General features: G+C 49.7%; 1 protein-coding gene across 1 annotated transcript in view; it reads right to left on the bottom strand.

Moving 5' to 3' along the window:
* Window positions 1-1128, bottom strand: part of NPR3 (natriuretic peptide receptor 3) — a gene marked incomplete at its 5' end in the record, with an annotated part of 44454 nt that extends 43326 nt beyond the window's left edge. The window contains one exon of the mRNA XM_083883079.1: window positions 423-1128. Within this exon, the coding sequence (XP_083739205.1) occupies window positions 423-1128 (706 nt within the window). The remainder of the gene's footprint in view (window positions 1-422) is intronic.
* Window positions 1129-15806: the final 14678 nt, after the last annotated feature.

The raw sequence follows: 15806 nt of genomic DNA, 5'->3' as shown, positions 1-15806 counted from the left end.
ACAGCGGGGTGAGAGGAAAACATCTTTGCTTAGTCCCTGAACTCAGTCACTGCAGAGTAAGCGACAGATCTGCTGCCCTGCAGACGTGGATAATTTTGGGTGAAACAGACCGCCAGCAAAAAGCTGATTTCTTACCACGGCACAAAGCCCTCCTGGGGTGGTCCCCGAGGGGAAACCGCTCTCTTCGCCCTCAGGAGGCAAAACTCTGCGTGCAGAGCTTTCACTGCGGGCTGCTGTTCCCATCCGTCGGGGAACGCCTGGCCCGGGGCTGCCGTCGCAGCACCGCAGTGGGTTTCCCCACGGGCGGGGACGAGCCATGACTCTTCCCCTCCGACAGGTCCTTCCCTCCGCGGGATCCCCACAGCCCCAGCCGCCACCGAACGCCGCGGAGGAGCCCGGCCGGGCACCCCGTCGCCACTCACCCCTCTCGCCCGTCTGGAGGGCGCGGACGACGTCGTCGATGTCGAGGTGCCGGCTGGTCTCGTCGAAGCTGTGCACGGCCATGTGGAAGGCCTCCTCCTGGAAGACCACATGGACGCCCTCCATGGCGAAGTAGCAGCTGCGCTCGGGGTTGCTATCGCTGTAGAGCAGCGTGGCCCGGTTCCACTGGTGATGGCGGAAGAGGGCCAGCAGCATCTCTCCCATCTTGGCGTAGGCGGGCGCGACGCGGGTGAGATGCGAGTACTCGCCGCCCTTGGCGCCGAAGCCGGCGGCCAGCGCGCCCGCCGACAGCATCGGCACGTCCCAGTGCGCGGCCAGCCGCGCCACCGGCGCCGCCGCGTACTCGCACACCGGCCCCAGCAGCAGGTCGGGGCGGCGGCGCTGCAGGGCCACCATGTCCACCAGGCTGAACAGGGCGCGGTTGCCGCACGCCGAGTCCTCGTAGGTGAGCTGGAAGGCGTAGCCGGCCGGCAGCCCCGCGCCGCTCTCCCGCAGGCTCCGCACCGCGTACTCGATGGCCGGCCGCACCCGCCCCAGCGAGAAGAGGTAGGCGTCGTCCTGCGGCAGCAGCACCAGCACCCGGATCAGCTTATCCTCCTCCTCCTCCTCCGCGCCCGCGGGGCCGCCGCCCAGCGCCGCCCGCGCCGCCAGCACGCAGCAGAGGCTGCCGAGCAGCCAGGGCGGCATCGCGCCCGCCCCCCCGGAGACGCCCGAGCTCCGGCAAACTTTTCGGCCCCCCCCTTCCCCGCCCGCCTCGAAATTGTTCGGTCGTGCTTTATTGCTCAGGTGTTTGGCGGATTCACAACCTGCCCCTCCCCACCCCGCCTGCGGGTCACGGACGGAGCATCTCGGCTCCGCTTTTCTCGTTCTCTTATAGATGGATGACTATTACTACGATCACTTTCCCCACCCCACGCCGGATCCCGCCGCGGGGCTGCCGGGCTGCGCCCTGCCCGCTTAAGTAGCGCGGGAGCGGCGGCGGCGTCTCCGCACGCCCGGCTTTGTGCGCAGGGAGGAGCCGGCCCGGGCGCTCCCTCCCGCCCGCCCCCTCCCTGCGGCCCCCCCGCCCCGCACACCTCCGCGGGCGGGCGGGGGGGTGTCCTTATCGCCTACATCTAACATTGATGTGTGTGTTTCGCGTACCTTCCTGCTCGGCTGCTGCCCTCTCCCTTGCCAAGCGAGTCCTCGCAGTCCGGCCCGGGGAGTAAAGGATCCCACTGCAATTTATTTTCTTTCTTAAATATTTTTGGGGGTTGCTCCAGCCCGCTTAAGCTGTTGTTTGCTGCATGAGGAAGGCTTTTGAGGCACCCAGAGGGCTTAGGGGTTCGGCGCTCGGCAGGGCTGTGGGATTTAGGGAAGGAGGGGTTGCAGCATCAGCACCAGGGGATGCAGGCGGCAGCCTGAAGGGCGCTGCGGCAGGGCACAGGCAGGGCTGCCCTGCTCCCATCTCCTCACCCAGAAAGATGCCCGTGCACAGCATAAGTCGATGGGGAAGTTGACAGTGGATCTGTGACCCCCGCTGTGCCCCTTTGGGATCTTTCTGAGCCCCTCGTGGCAAGAAGATCTGGATGCCAGGTTTTGTCATTTCCCATTGTGTTGAGAGGCAGTTTCATGTCCCAAGCAACAGAGGTTAACCCCAGTGAAGGTGAGGTCTGAGATTATTTTATTGGGGAAAAAAAAGGAACTTTTGGAATTACTGGGACAACGCTGCCTAGTCCTAAGAAAATCCCTGTTCAGTTATACTCACTGGCCTAAAAGTGCTATGCTTCAGACTTTGTTAGCCTTTTATGGAATAAAGTGATGTGAAATATTCAAGATGTTTTGTGAAAGAGGCTTTGGAACACCTGATGCTTTTTGACTGCAATATCCTAAAGGATGGTGGTCTGTGGAGCTTGGTGTGCCCTGTAGCAGTATGCATCCTGAAAGCCAGAGCAGGGCTGCATGGTTTGATGTTTTATGGTTGCTAGAGAGTGCCAGGTTTGCGTTTTGAAAGGTAAGAGAACTGCTCCTGGCTTTACAGAAGGGGTTTGTTTAGTTCAGCACAGAGGTCATTGCCAGGGCAGTATGTGTAAACTTAACTTTTGTTGTTGCCTTCGCAGTAAAGGCTATGAATGGGAAACCTGCACTCCTGTGGTGACCATCTGCTCACCTTTAAGATGCCTCAATTAAATAAAGAAAGCTCAAAGCGCTTGTGCAATTACAACCGAGAAGTGGAATGAAAACAGCAGATAACACGATGTACAGAAATAATCATCAACATTTATCTAACAAGGCTCGGTAAAATAAAGAAGCTCAGAAATTCAAAGATGGGTAGTGTCTCTGAGAAATGTGCCTCTCATAGTTTTATTTGATTACTGAATCAAACTTCAGAGTGTTCTTGAAGATTACATAAACATCCACCCTGGTGAAGCTGGTTTTGTGTGTTCCTGTGCTGTAAGTTATGTCAGGCATTTTTTGTTGTAAATGACTCCGTATAACATAGAGGAGATTAAGCAGGATGTTACAATATACAACATGCCAGCCATCTTTACCACAAAGCTTGCAAAAACATTTTCTTAAGACACATTTTGAAATGCTGACCTTTGTAGTCACAGCTTTATGGTGACCCTACAGATGTGTTTACAGCACCAAAATCTGGTCAGATCTCTCTTGATTTCCTTCTTTCCCCAGCAGAATATCTTTTTCATTTTACATGTGAGCTCCATACTCGCCTAGCTGTCTTATTTGAGTGTAAGCTGTGCAAACACAACAGAAGAGATAGTAAGCCTGTACATCACAGAGCTGCTGCCCCTTTACACGGGCTGCTCCTCATGAGGTAAAGTACTGCTTGGAATGAGTAAGAGTGGGACAAAGCAGGGCCAGCACGAGGTAAAACAAGAAACAAAAGACATCCAGCCAGTAGTGTGTAGCAGTAGTTGTGTCAGAGTCTAATTTCAGTGTTTTCATAAAAATATTTGGCCCACAGTATGTGGTTCTTGCTCACCTGAGTAACTGCATTCAGTGTTATGGGAGTCAGTGTCTCTATGGGCCTAGAGTGCTATAAACATTTCTGTTCCCCTTTGCCCTAAGTGTTTTTATAAAGAAGAATCCCAGCCTGTGATTGACTTACTTTTCTGAGCCAAAAAGTTATGCATGAGAATTTACTTGTTAATCCTGATTCAAAATGTCACTTAATACACCATCATCAGTTCACTTACAGCATTTTCCATAGTTATAAATTCAACATTTCTCCACATTCATTATTTTCTTCAGCTACGTAAATGTTTTTTAATAGGAACAAATCCTGTAGTTGTGGATTTGTAGCAGGCAGAATGCCCACAGACTGCCGTGAAAACAGAGATTTCAGAATAGCCCTTTAGGACTAAAGTAATTTCGGACATAGGCTATTTTCTCCCCAGAAATAACTCAAACACAAAAATCACTTGACTCACTCCAACTAGTGTTAGCAGCAGCTTAAGCTGCCTGATGCCAATTCAGAATTTTTTTCACAGATGGGTTCACTGAAAACACAGTCCCACCTACAGGCTGAAAAGATGAAATGCTTTAACATCGTCTGTACTGCAAACATACTGCAAACAGCCTGACACTCAGACTTTCAAACCCTTTCCCTGTTTTTCAAGAAATATCTTATCTTCTTCTTTTAAGGAATCTATACTCTTTTGGAGTGCACTTAAAGGATTTCTAAGTGCATCATTTAAAAATCCTTTTTGTGTTCTGTGACCTTACCTTCAAATACTTCTGTTACATAAAAAATCAATATGGTTTGCAGGTGAAAATACTGCAGCATGAAAACCCAAGATGAGCCAATCCGATGGTAAAAAAAGATGGAAATGGAATTTTTTTTCTTTCTTTTGATGACACCAAATTCTGTGGACATGTAAGAACCACAAGATCACAAAAGTGCACAGAAAACATGGATATACATACACACAAATATATATATATATATATATATATATATATATACACGCCCACATGCATAGTAATAACATTTTGCTACTGTTGCTCTCTGAACAGCTTCCATTTCACAGCAGAAAATAAAGGCAGGCAGGTAGATGTAATTCTGATTTTATGAATGAGATGCTAGGATTAAAAGACTGCCCCTACTATTTTCCATAAATAATAAAGGTTAAACTTCTTGTCATGAATGTTTAAGGAGGAACAATACTTCTTTTCTTCTGGCTGCCACTCCAGACAACATGCAACATGGGCAAAATGCAGCTTTATACACAGCAAAGACTAGTTGCATTAGTGTTTTTACAGAACACCTGTGATTCCACTGAAGCCTATGAAATAACATTATTATCAGATGTTGACATCACAACCTTCCAGATAACTTCTATTTCTAAGAATAACAATGTTATTGCAATTATTTGCACTTAAAAAAGCATCCCTACATTTCCTATTTTGGAGGCCTTGTAGTCAGGAAAGTAATATTAAGAATGCAACAGTTGCATTCTTTTTAACAGAGTAACCTTATACATTACTTTGACTCATTGCCTCTGCTAAATTCTCTTCTGACTGGACTATGTTATAAAATACTCACTTTGTTTTGGCAACAAAATTCTGTATTTCGAGAAATATCTGAATATAGATAATGTGTGGGTATAGAACAGACTTTTTGCTAACTAAACTAAATTAGGAGGCTCTAACTAAACTAAATTGTCTTGGATCTAAGTTCTTCCTGTGATTTTTACTTTTGTTTTCATTTCCATGTCTTAGAAAGGTCAGCACTGGATGGTCACTGGAGTGCACAGGATGGTGGACACCTTATTCATTGTGTGCATCTGCCTCCAGCAAACAACTGTATCGTAGTTTGAGATAAAGAGCGATAAACAAAAACATCAGCTGTGCCTTACCAATATCATGGCATTTCTGTCCAGAGGATTTAAAAGGTCCAGAGGATTTAAAAGACCATTTCTGCTTGAGATCTACTAACCCTACAATAGATACCTATATTGCTTGTAAAAGAAAAGTAAGAAATACTATCAGTGTCTCTCAGAAAGAATTGGGATCAGATATCCCAGTCCACTGACAACCAAGGAGCTGCATTGCTGTTACATGTAATCTCAAGACAGGAGCTATTCCAAAGTCTACTTTCACATATATTCCCATATAAGAGGAACAGAAGTCTCAAAACACAAAGAAACCAGACATCTATGCTTTATCTGGATATTCAGCTCTGCAGGATGTGTCAGTTTACACAGTAATATCATCTCAGGAGCTGATTGATCTTTAGGAATATTCTGAGGCAAAATGTGAATTATTTTTTAAACCAAATCAGTTCATTGATATGGTTTGCGGTTGTGTTGGTGCAGTGGAGCAATTGATCTGAAATAAGTGCACCAAGATGCTAAAGATGAGAGGCAGGAACTCCTTAGTGGAAATCAGTACCGAGATCTCTGTATGTCTTTTCTCTTGCATGTTAGATAATGATTAAATCACAGAGAATGGATGGAAAAAACATTTTTAATACTATTGAAGATCTTATTCCAATGAGCTGATACAAAAATATTTAAAATATTTAATTAAATAAAAAAAATAAGTAAGAATGTGCTTCAGGAGTTCTGTAATTTCTAGTTTATTAAAGCACTAATGTGGTAAAAAAAAAAATAAGGTCTTGGTGGAATACACAGTTGTCATTTGTCATCACTTCACAGGAATGGGAACAAATAAGTTTGCTGAGTGAGGACAAAAGCTCCAGGAAAAGATGAGTGGATGGAGGAAGACAAAGTACAGAGCAGAGTGAAATGCCAATAGTCAACAATGAGATACAACAAAGCAGACCAAAAAAGAAGATCTTACAATTAATACCAAACTGGCCATTTCACACATCAGTTAATATGATTTTATTATACCAAGATGGATAAGGGCTCAAAAAATAAAGTGAATAGCACTTCACAGGTTCTACTTCCTGCTAGAAGGCAGGAACTCAGTAGTGGTCACCTCTGCCAGAGGCAGAGTGGGAGGAAATGGAGGTGTCCTCAAGCTCTATGCAAACAGAGAAAGGTCTTTTGGAAATGTGGCTTCTATTTGCATATTGATAACAGAAACACCTGGAAACTTATATATTCTTTATGTGGAGTTTATCATGCATTTCCTAAGAGCTTGTTTGTTCTTTGCATTAGTTTTATATTTTGCTCTTGCTGGCAGTGTGTGTGGTGGCGTGTCATTGCGATTCCGACCAGAAGTTAATGTTTATTGTTTTAATGTTATGAAGTTGTGTTTTATTAATTACATGTATTTCTATTATTCAAGATGGCCTCCCCTTCCCTCATGCTTTCCCGCCTTTCCCCGTTGCTATAGCTACTTACATCCCAGAATAGTTGTTTACCAAGTTTTCGTTATCTGTCAATCTCCAAGTTATATAATCCCTCCACCCCCAGTTATGTAACCACCTTCTCCCCATTGGTCCAAAGTTTGATCACCCCACTGTTAAAGTTTGTTAATAGTTGTTGATTCGTTCTAAGAGAGACCACCCCTTATCCCACCCCCTGCTGCTCATCAATAAAAAGCCGTGGCAATCCCAGGTTGCTGTCTCTCTGGGACGCAGCCTTGGGAACCTCGCACCCCTTGGTTACGTACTCCGAGAGTCCCGCCTTTCTGTTCTCCGCGTCTCCCGCGATTGCTTGCTGGGTCTGCTCGGCCCTCTGGCTAAAAGGCCCCCGGGTTGTGGTGGCGGCAGGGCTGGCCGGAGCCGCTTCCCTTGGGCAGAAGCCGCCCACCACAGAGTGGTGCCCAACGTGGGGCAGCCAAGGTCAAGCTAAAACCTCACGGTCCAGCGGCGACATCTCTGGCATCGGGCCCTCGGAAGAGAGCTCGGTGGCAGTCCGGTCCATCGGGACCTTTCGGATTACCACTGGTGTCGCGCCTCTTTGGTGGTAGCAGCCCTTGCGGGTGCGCTCCCAAGAGGACGAAGAGGGCAGCCTCCAGCATCCAGGGAGGTCCTCTTCTCTCGCGGGTTCCCGGACTCACCCGTTGGCAGCGCAGGAGCCAGGGAAAGGGTAGGTGGCTGTCCCCTGAACCCTCCCCTACCCTAAGGAGCTTAGCCACAGCGCCCTCGAAAGAGGAGGCTGGCTGTGGGGAGCTAACCGCGCGGTGCTCGGGGGGAAGGCGTTTCTTTCTCCCGGGTTTTGGGATTTATTGGTTCCTGCTCTTGTGTTGTTTTGGTTTGGTTGTGCTTCGTTTGCATCCCGTCAGTCTGCGCACGGGCACGGGCAGGGTTTGTAGCGGATTTGGTGTCTGCTGTGGCTCTAGTTTGTGGCGGGATTTGTGTTGGTGCAGTGGCACTCCCGGGGCGGGGGCAGTGACGGGGACACTGCCTGACCGGGGTTTTAAGTGCTGAGGTTTTGTGTTTTACTTTGGTTTTACGTTCTGTGGTGAGCTCCGGTGAAGAAAAATGGGTGCACGGTTAAGCGCTGAGCAGAAAGGCGTTTATAGGTGTTTTGTAGGAGTTTTAACAGTTGATAAAGTTAAGTTTTCTAACGGAGAGCTCAAGCGGTTCGTCCGCAAGCTCTTTTTACACTTCCCGAAAACAACCCCTGAGGCTGTGACAGAGCCCCGTTTTTGGGAGCCTGTCATTTCTAAATTTTCCGATTTGGCTGCCTCAGGGGACGAAAAGGCGGCAAAATTCTTGTTTTGGTCCAAACAGATTAGGACCGCAATGGTTTCACTAAAGGGAGTGCAAAAAGGGCAGCCTCCGCGTTCTCGTTCTGTTTCCCCCTGTTCATCCCGTTGTGTGTCCCGTTCCCCGTCTCTCCGTCGCGGAATCCTCAGGGGTGCAGCGGGTAAAACCCAGCCCGACAGCCCTGGCCCCCTCAGGAAACCGGTCCCCCGCCCGGGTCAGACAAGGCAGTCTGCCCGGGATGTCCAAAGGAGCTCTGGCCAAGCTCCCGAGGCTCTTTCCCTTCCCCGCTCATACCCTAACAAGCCAAGAGTTCGGTTTTCTGTTAGTGGAGGTGATCTCCCTCAAAATGGCGCCCGGTCCAGGGGGCGACAAGATGGCGTCGACCACGTGGCACGGTCCTCCTCTATGTCCTCCCTGCCCGCCGCTTTCCCTTGGAACCTTTCTCCCAATAATCCCTTTTGGGCCCCTCCCCTAGAAGGCCACTCCCCCTCGGAAACCCCTCCTACCTCTCCTCCCAAATCTCGCAAAGCTCCACCTCTTTCCCAGGACCCTCCCAGTTATCGCTCCTCCCAACTCTCTGCCCCTGACCACTCCCCCAGAGGCGTGTCTTTCCCACGCCATGACACGCCCACTTCCACCAAGTCACGCCCCCCGGAAACGCGCGGTCGGCCCCGCCCTCAATCTTCCGGATCTCACGCCCCTTCTTCTGGTTCCCACGCTTTGGGTCCGGAAGAGGAGGGGTGGGATTCCGGAAATGAAGGCCCTCATACTCCTTCCCTGGCCCCGGTGACCTATAGGAGGGGTAGGGGAGGGCATGAAGAGACAAAATGGCAACAGCTGTCCCAAAATGTGATCCGAGATCTCATGAAGGCCTACAAGGAGTATGGACGCACCAGTCCATACTTTCTTGGTTTGTTAGATGGCCAAATCACCGGGAGTGATGTCGTCCCCCACGACATCAAGCATCTCTTCAGGTGTTTACATTCCAGAACTGAATTTCAGCTCTGGTATGCCACCTGGAAGAGATGCTTGCAGGACGCCCTCCCAGGTTTGTTGGAAGACTCGGACACAGGCGTGGACAATGAGGGCAATTTAATTACGTTATCTCACTTGCTGGGTGAAGGGGATTGGGAGATGCCCCAAAAGCAGGCAGAGGGCCTTCCAAAACCCCTGATGAAAAGAATTGCTCAATTGGCTGTGAAAGCTTTCTCTACAATGAAACCTATGGGTATAATGGAATCGTACCTAGATATTTTTCAGGGGCCACAAGAAAACTTCTTGGTGTTTGTGGAACGATTAACGATCGCCGTTGAACAACAAGAAGAGGACGAAGCGGCTAGGCGACAGCTGGTGACTTTGTTAGCGTTTAAGCATGCTAATGATGTATGCAAACAGGCTATGCTAACGCTGCCTCGCAAGCCTAGGCCGTCCCTTCAGGACTACATAGAAGTAGTAACAGAAGTTGCCCCACTGATGACACCCAGTAAAACAGAAAAACCTGAGATAAAAAGAAAGCACGCTAATGCAGCAGAAATACCCACCCAGCCAAACAACACAGCCACCGCGCCCAAAACGCCAAAAACACCCAAGCCATGGAGACAGACATCGAGGGGTGGTGCAGACCGGACATGTGCCCTTTGCGGGAAGCATGGACATTGGTGGCAAGCCTGCCCGCTGCGGCAGGAATTCCAGCAATTTAAGCAAATAAAAGGGGGAGAAGAGGAAGGCGGGAGGGGAGGAGGCTCTCTATCAAAAAACTGGAAAGAGAGCGCGGGGCCGCCCAGTGCGTGGACCCAAATCGGGCGGTCCGAGCCGGGGGAGGGGGAATGGAAAGACGAGATTTGAGCATAGCCGGACATGACATTATAACGGACTCTTCTTTTTCTCCTAAAGGGCAGCAGAGTGGCACTCTGCAGTGTCCGAAGGAAATTTCACCGGACGTGACGGATGACTCCCATTTGCGGAGCCTTTCACCTGCTGGGACCAATACCACTGTACCTGTCGTTACAGATCGATCCTTAACGACCACGAGCGATGGCGTCCCATTCCATCTTCAAATCACAGAAGGCATGTGGATCCGAGATGACGAATGGCGCCGCGTGGCGGTTGGAAAATTTAGAGGTACCTGGCACAAAATTGGCACTACTTATGTTGTCGTTGGGGATTGCAAATTTACACCGCCAGAGATCGAGATTGTGCCCCAAACCACTCCTGCGGATCCCGAGTGGTTTGAACTCTGGCTTCGCTGCACGGCCCCACCCACCTATCTGTCAAAGGGACAGATCATCGCCCAAGCGATTCCATCATTGCCGGAGAGAGTATGTCCAGAGGGCGATTGTGAGAAGTGCCACCCCCAGGTAAGACCAGTGATGCGTATCACTCAAAGCCGACCTGAGGAGGTGTGCAAGCTCAGAGTGGGGGAGGAGACCACCACCATCAAAGGTCTCCTTGACACGGGGGCGGACGTGACCGTCATACCAGAACACCTGTGGCCGTCACGGTGGCCCCTGCAAACCGTAGCAGAGCAAGTGGAGGGCGTAGGGGGTCTCCAATTGGCAAAACAATCGAAGCACATGGTCCAAATTAAGGGGTCCAAGGGGCGATTGGCGAATGTAAAGCCCTTTGTTTTGAGATATAAGACACCCCTGTGGGGTAGAGATGTCCTGTCCCAATGGGGAGCCACAATTGAGCTACCGGACTCCCCAAAGTGTATTTATGCTGCGGCCATTGAACAGCGCCCAACCCAAAAACTGAATTGGCTAACAGATTCTCCAGTCTGGGTTGAGCAGTGGCCGCTGTCTAAGGAAAAATTAAAGGCGCTGAACGAGCTCGTGGAGGAGCAGCTCCACAAAGGTCATTTGGAGGAGACCACCTCTCCGTGGAACACTCCAGTGTTCGTCATCCAGAAATCGGATAAGACCCGGTGGAGGCTTCTCCAGGACCTCCGTCAAATTAATAATGTAATTGAGGACATGGGCTCTTTGCAACCAGGGATGCCTTCCCCCGCCATGTTGCCACAAAATTATCAATTGGCTGTGATTGACATCAAGGATTGCTTCTTCCAAATTCCCCTGCATCCTGACGACGCTCCACGGTTTGCTTTCTCGGTGCCTAACATCAACCGAGAGGCCCCAAGGAAGAGATACCACTGGAAGGTGCTTCCGCAGGGAATGAAAAATTCTCCCGCCATCTGCCAGTGGTATGTGTCTTCTTTGCTGACCCCCGTCCGTGCAGCTGCACACCAGGCCATCATCTATCATTATATGGATGATGTACTCGTGTGCGCCCCCAACGACGATCTGTTGGCACAAGCGCTTGACCTGACAGTGACTGCACTGGTCGCTGCAGGTTTCGAGTTGCAGGAAAGTAAGATACAAAAGATGCCGCCGTGGAAATATCTTGGCCTTGAAATCAACAAGCGGACCATTGTTCCGCAAAAATTGGCTATTAATACTAACATCAAAACTCTCGCGGATGTGCATCAGCTGTGTGGGGCTTTGAATTGGGTGAGGCCTTGGCTGGGTCTGACCACCGAGGACCTGGCGCCTCTTTTCAATTTATTGAAAGGGGGAGAGGGGCTGAGTTCCCCTAGGTCACTCACCCTGGAGGCACGGAAAGCCCTGGAAAAGGTCCAAGAACTGTTGTCCACTAGACAGGCAAACCGATGTCGAACTGACCTGCCATTTCGGTTTGTCATTTTAGGTAATCTGCCGCACCTCCATGGAGTCATCTTCCAGTGGGACAGCGGGGTGACCAGCATGCCCCGGAAGGACCGCGGCGGGAAGGATCCTCTCATTATCATTGAGTGGGTCTTCCTTAGCCATCATCGGTCCAAAAGAATGAGTCGCCCACAGGAGCTCATGGCGGAGCTAATCCGGAAGGCTAGAGTCTGGATTAGAGACCTAGCCGGCTGCGACTTTGAAGTGATCCATGTACCAATTAAGATAAGTACGGGCCAAATTTCCAAAGCAATGTTGGAACATCTACTTCAAGACAACGAAGCCTTGCAATTTGCCTTGGATAGCTACCCTGGTCAAATTTCAATAACTCGGCCTGCCCACAAAATTTTCAATTCGGATGTCCAATTTAAACTAAGTTTAAAAAGCGTTCAGAGCAAAAGACCGCTCGATGCCCTGACTGTTTTCACAGACGCGTCCGGAGGGTCTCACAAGTCCGTAGTGACTTGGAAGGATCCTCAGACTCAGCGGTGGGAGAGTGACGTTGCTGAGGTGGAAGGATCCCCTCAGATAGCTGAGTTGGCCGCAGTCGTTAGGGCTTTCGAGAGGTTCTCTGAACCCTTCAATCTGGTCACAGACTCAAGCTACAGGTGTAGTTTCCAGGGCTGAAAATTCAGTGTTGCAAGAGGTGTCCAACATTGCCTTGTTTAACTTGCTCTCTAACTTGCGGGGTCAATCCCCGAGGGCTGAGCAGCAACGAGGTGTGGCAGATGGACGTTACTCACGTCTCCCAGTTTGGGAGGCTGAAGTACGTCCATGTGTCAGTGGACACCTTTTCCGGCGCTGTCTTTGCTTCTGCTCACACAGGGGAGAAGGCGGTGGATGTCATCAAACACCTTCTCCTGGCCTTCTCTTTTCTGGGCATACCGCGAGAGATCAAAACGGACAACGGGCCAAGCTATGCTTCATGGGAATTCCGCGACTTCCTGCAGCGATGGGGAGTAGAACACAAAACCGGCATCCCCTACTCCCCGACAGGCCAGGCAATTGTGGAGAGGACTCACCAAAACATCAAAAGAGTCCTCGACCAACAGAACCAAATTTTAAAATTGGAGACACCGCAAATTCGACTCGCCAGGGTACTCTACACCCTCAATTTTCTAAATTGCTCATTCGAATCCATGAACCCTCCGATCATCCGGCACTTCGGAGGGAATCCAAATGTAAAATTAGAAAAGAAACCGCCTGTCCTCGTTAAGGATCCGGAGACCATGAGGATAGAAGGTCCGCACGAGTTGATCACTTGGGGACGCGGCTATGCCTGCGTGTCGACACCCACCGGGCTTAAATGGGTGCCGGCCAAGTGGGTGCGACCTTATATTCCCAAGGCCTCCGAGAAGCCTAGCCAGCAGGTGAAAAACGTCGCCCTGAGGAGAAAAAGAAAGAGGCCCGTTCGCCCGGCAGAGAAGGAGAGGTCAGCTCCTGTTTTTTCCATTCCTCAGTGGCTTTTTGATTAATTTATTTATCTTATGTTTAAGTTACAGGTTGGCCCAGCTATGTTCCACCTGAGAGCCCCAGGAGGACGGCGCCTTCTCCACCTGGTCGTCGTCCTCGCCATCCTTAGTCCGGCTGTGTCCTGGGTCGTCCCTCAGCCCAAGGCTAACGTCTGGAGGACACTTGCTCGAGCCATGGGACAGGATCACATTTGCCTGTCCCAGGGCTCGACCAAGGACCCGATAGCGTCGTGTCTGGTGGGGATCCCGTCTCAGGAGTCAGAGCTCCCCCCTGAGCTCCTGCAGTGGAAAGCCACGTTTAACAAGAACCCGTTTCCACCACAAACCCGCAAGTATAGCGTTGACCGCGTACTTCCCCATCCCATCACCAACCCGTTGATTCTTTGGAGGGACTGGATAGCCTCCGGTGTCCTTCCCGTTTCTCCCGACGAGCCCCAGGAGCTGGAACTCCTGGGGTCTTCCCCTGCCCCAAACTGCATTCAGTTTGTTTACGTTCCCACCCCTTCGGAGGCCAAGCGGTTTTACAACTTACTGCAAATCAAGAAAGCGTACTACGCTACTCCGTGGTGCAAGCAGATTGCCCACGTGAAAATGGCCTCCACCCTCTCCTATAAGCCCCTTACCCTTCCTAAGGGCATGTTCCTAATCTGTGGTGACAGGGCTTTCAGCGGCATCCCCTCTTGCCTTCTAGGAGGCCCATGTACTCTCGGAAGATTGAGCTTGCTTACCCCAAACAAAACGATGATTATGGATTGGATTGTCAAAAATTCATCAAGTCACACAATCCAAAAAAGAGAGCTGACCGACCTCGACCCGGATTGTGAATCGGATGTTATTCATTGGTCCAAGGCCAAGGCAACTGCCATAACTATTTTTCTGCCTTGGATCGCCATAGCAAAATCTATGGGGGAATTAGGTCGTTTGGAGTGCTGGGTTGCAAAGCAAGCAAATGTTACGTCTTCCGCCTTAGCCGACCTCCTAGCAGATGAGGAAATAACCAGAAAGGCGACGCTGCAGAATCGGGCAGCAATAGACTACCTCTTACTCCTCCATCACCACACGTGCGAGGAGTTTGAGGGTCTTTGCTGTTTCAATCTGTCCTCCAGGGCTGAGAACGTCCGCGAATCCATCAGAAAGATCCAGGACATGGTGCACAACATAAAGCAAGAGACTAAGGATTGGTTTGACCAATTATTTGGTAACTGGGGACTCTCCGGCTGGGTCAACTCAGCCGTGAAAACCGCATTGTTAATTTTGCTACTGCTTTTCCTGATTGGAATCGCCTTCGGACTGATACGACGTTTCACGCAACGAGCAATTACCGCAGCCACATCTTCTTTGAGTGTCAACAATGTTTGGGCCTCCGCTCCCCCGGCGGAAGAAATCGAGATGCACGAGCTGCCGCCATGGGAAGAAGAAGAAGAGTTGGACTCAGAAGATTTCATCCCGGAAGACGAGGATGATAGGTGGCCCACACAGAGGGAGTGGTTTGATGAAATCTATCCCCCTGTCCGGCAGTACTGAGACCGAACATCAAAAAACAAAAAAGGGGGAGATGTGGTGGCGTGTCATTGCGATTCCGACCAGAAGTTAATGTTTATTGTTTTAATGTTATGAAGTTGTGTTTTATTAATTACATGTATTTCTATTATTCAAGATGGCCTCCCCTTCCCTCATGCTTTCCCGCCTTTCCCCGTTGCTATAGCTACTTACATCCCAGAATAGTTGTTTACCAAGTTTTCGTTATCTGTCAATCTCCAAGTTATATAATCCCTCCACCCCCAGTTATGTAACCACCTTCTCCCCATTGGTCCAAAGTTTGATCACCCCACTGTTAAAGTTTGTTAATAGTTGTTGATTCGTTCTAAGAGAGACCACCCCTTATCCCACCCCTTGCTGCTCATCAATAAAAAGCCGTGGCAATCCCAGGTTGCTGTCTCTCTGGGACGCAGCCTTGGGAATCTCGCACCCCTTGGTTACGTACTCCGAGAGTCCCGCCTTTCTGTTCTCCACGTCTCCCGCGATTGCTTGCTGGGTCTGCTCGGCCCTCTGGCTAAAAGGCCCCCGGGTTGTGGTGGCGGCAGGGCTGGCCGGAGCCGCTTCCCTTGGGCAGAAGCCGCCCACCGCAAGTGTGTTTTTATGACACACATGCAGACAAAAAACCTTCTTGAAAATATTTAACTCTTCTCCTGTATGTACACTACAGTCAAAAGGACATAAGCATTCCTTGTATTTTTTAAAAAATACACTTCTTCATGTCTTTTGCTGCCAAAGCAGACAGAAAGAGCAAACATGCACAATCTTGGAAATGTTAGCAGAAATTAGACATCTTTCTGAAGAAGTAAGCAATTCTGCACTTCCTTTTTCCTCTTAAATTTTCCTAACAGATTTCACATTAAAAAAGGGACAGAAAATATTGGGGTTTAATTATTTTTGTCTTCAACCTCAATTGTTATACTGTTCTTCTTCCAACATCAGACAGATCTTTTTAGGCAGATGTGTGTAGCCAATTTTTCTCAAAGGCAGTTGGGAGTTCGTCCAACATAG

The sequence above is a fragment of the Zosterops lateralis genome, assembly GCF_965231275.1.
Source record: "Zosterops lateralis genome assembly, chromosome: Z".
In the NCBI taxonomy this organism is placed as follows: Eukaryota; Metazoa; Chordata; class Aves; order Passeriformes; family Zosteropidae; genus Zosterops; species Zosterops lateralis.
Note: the sequence above shows the minus strand (reverse complement) of the source record. Positions and strands in the feature narration are given on the sequence as shown.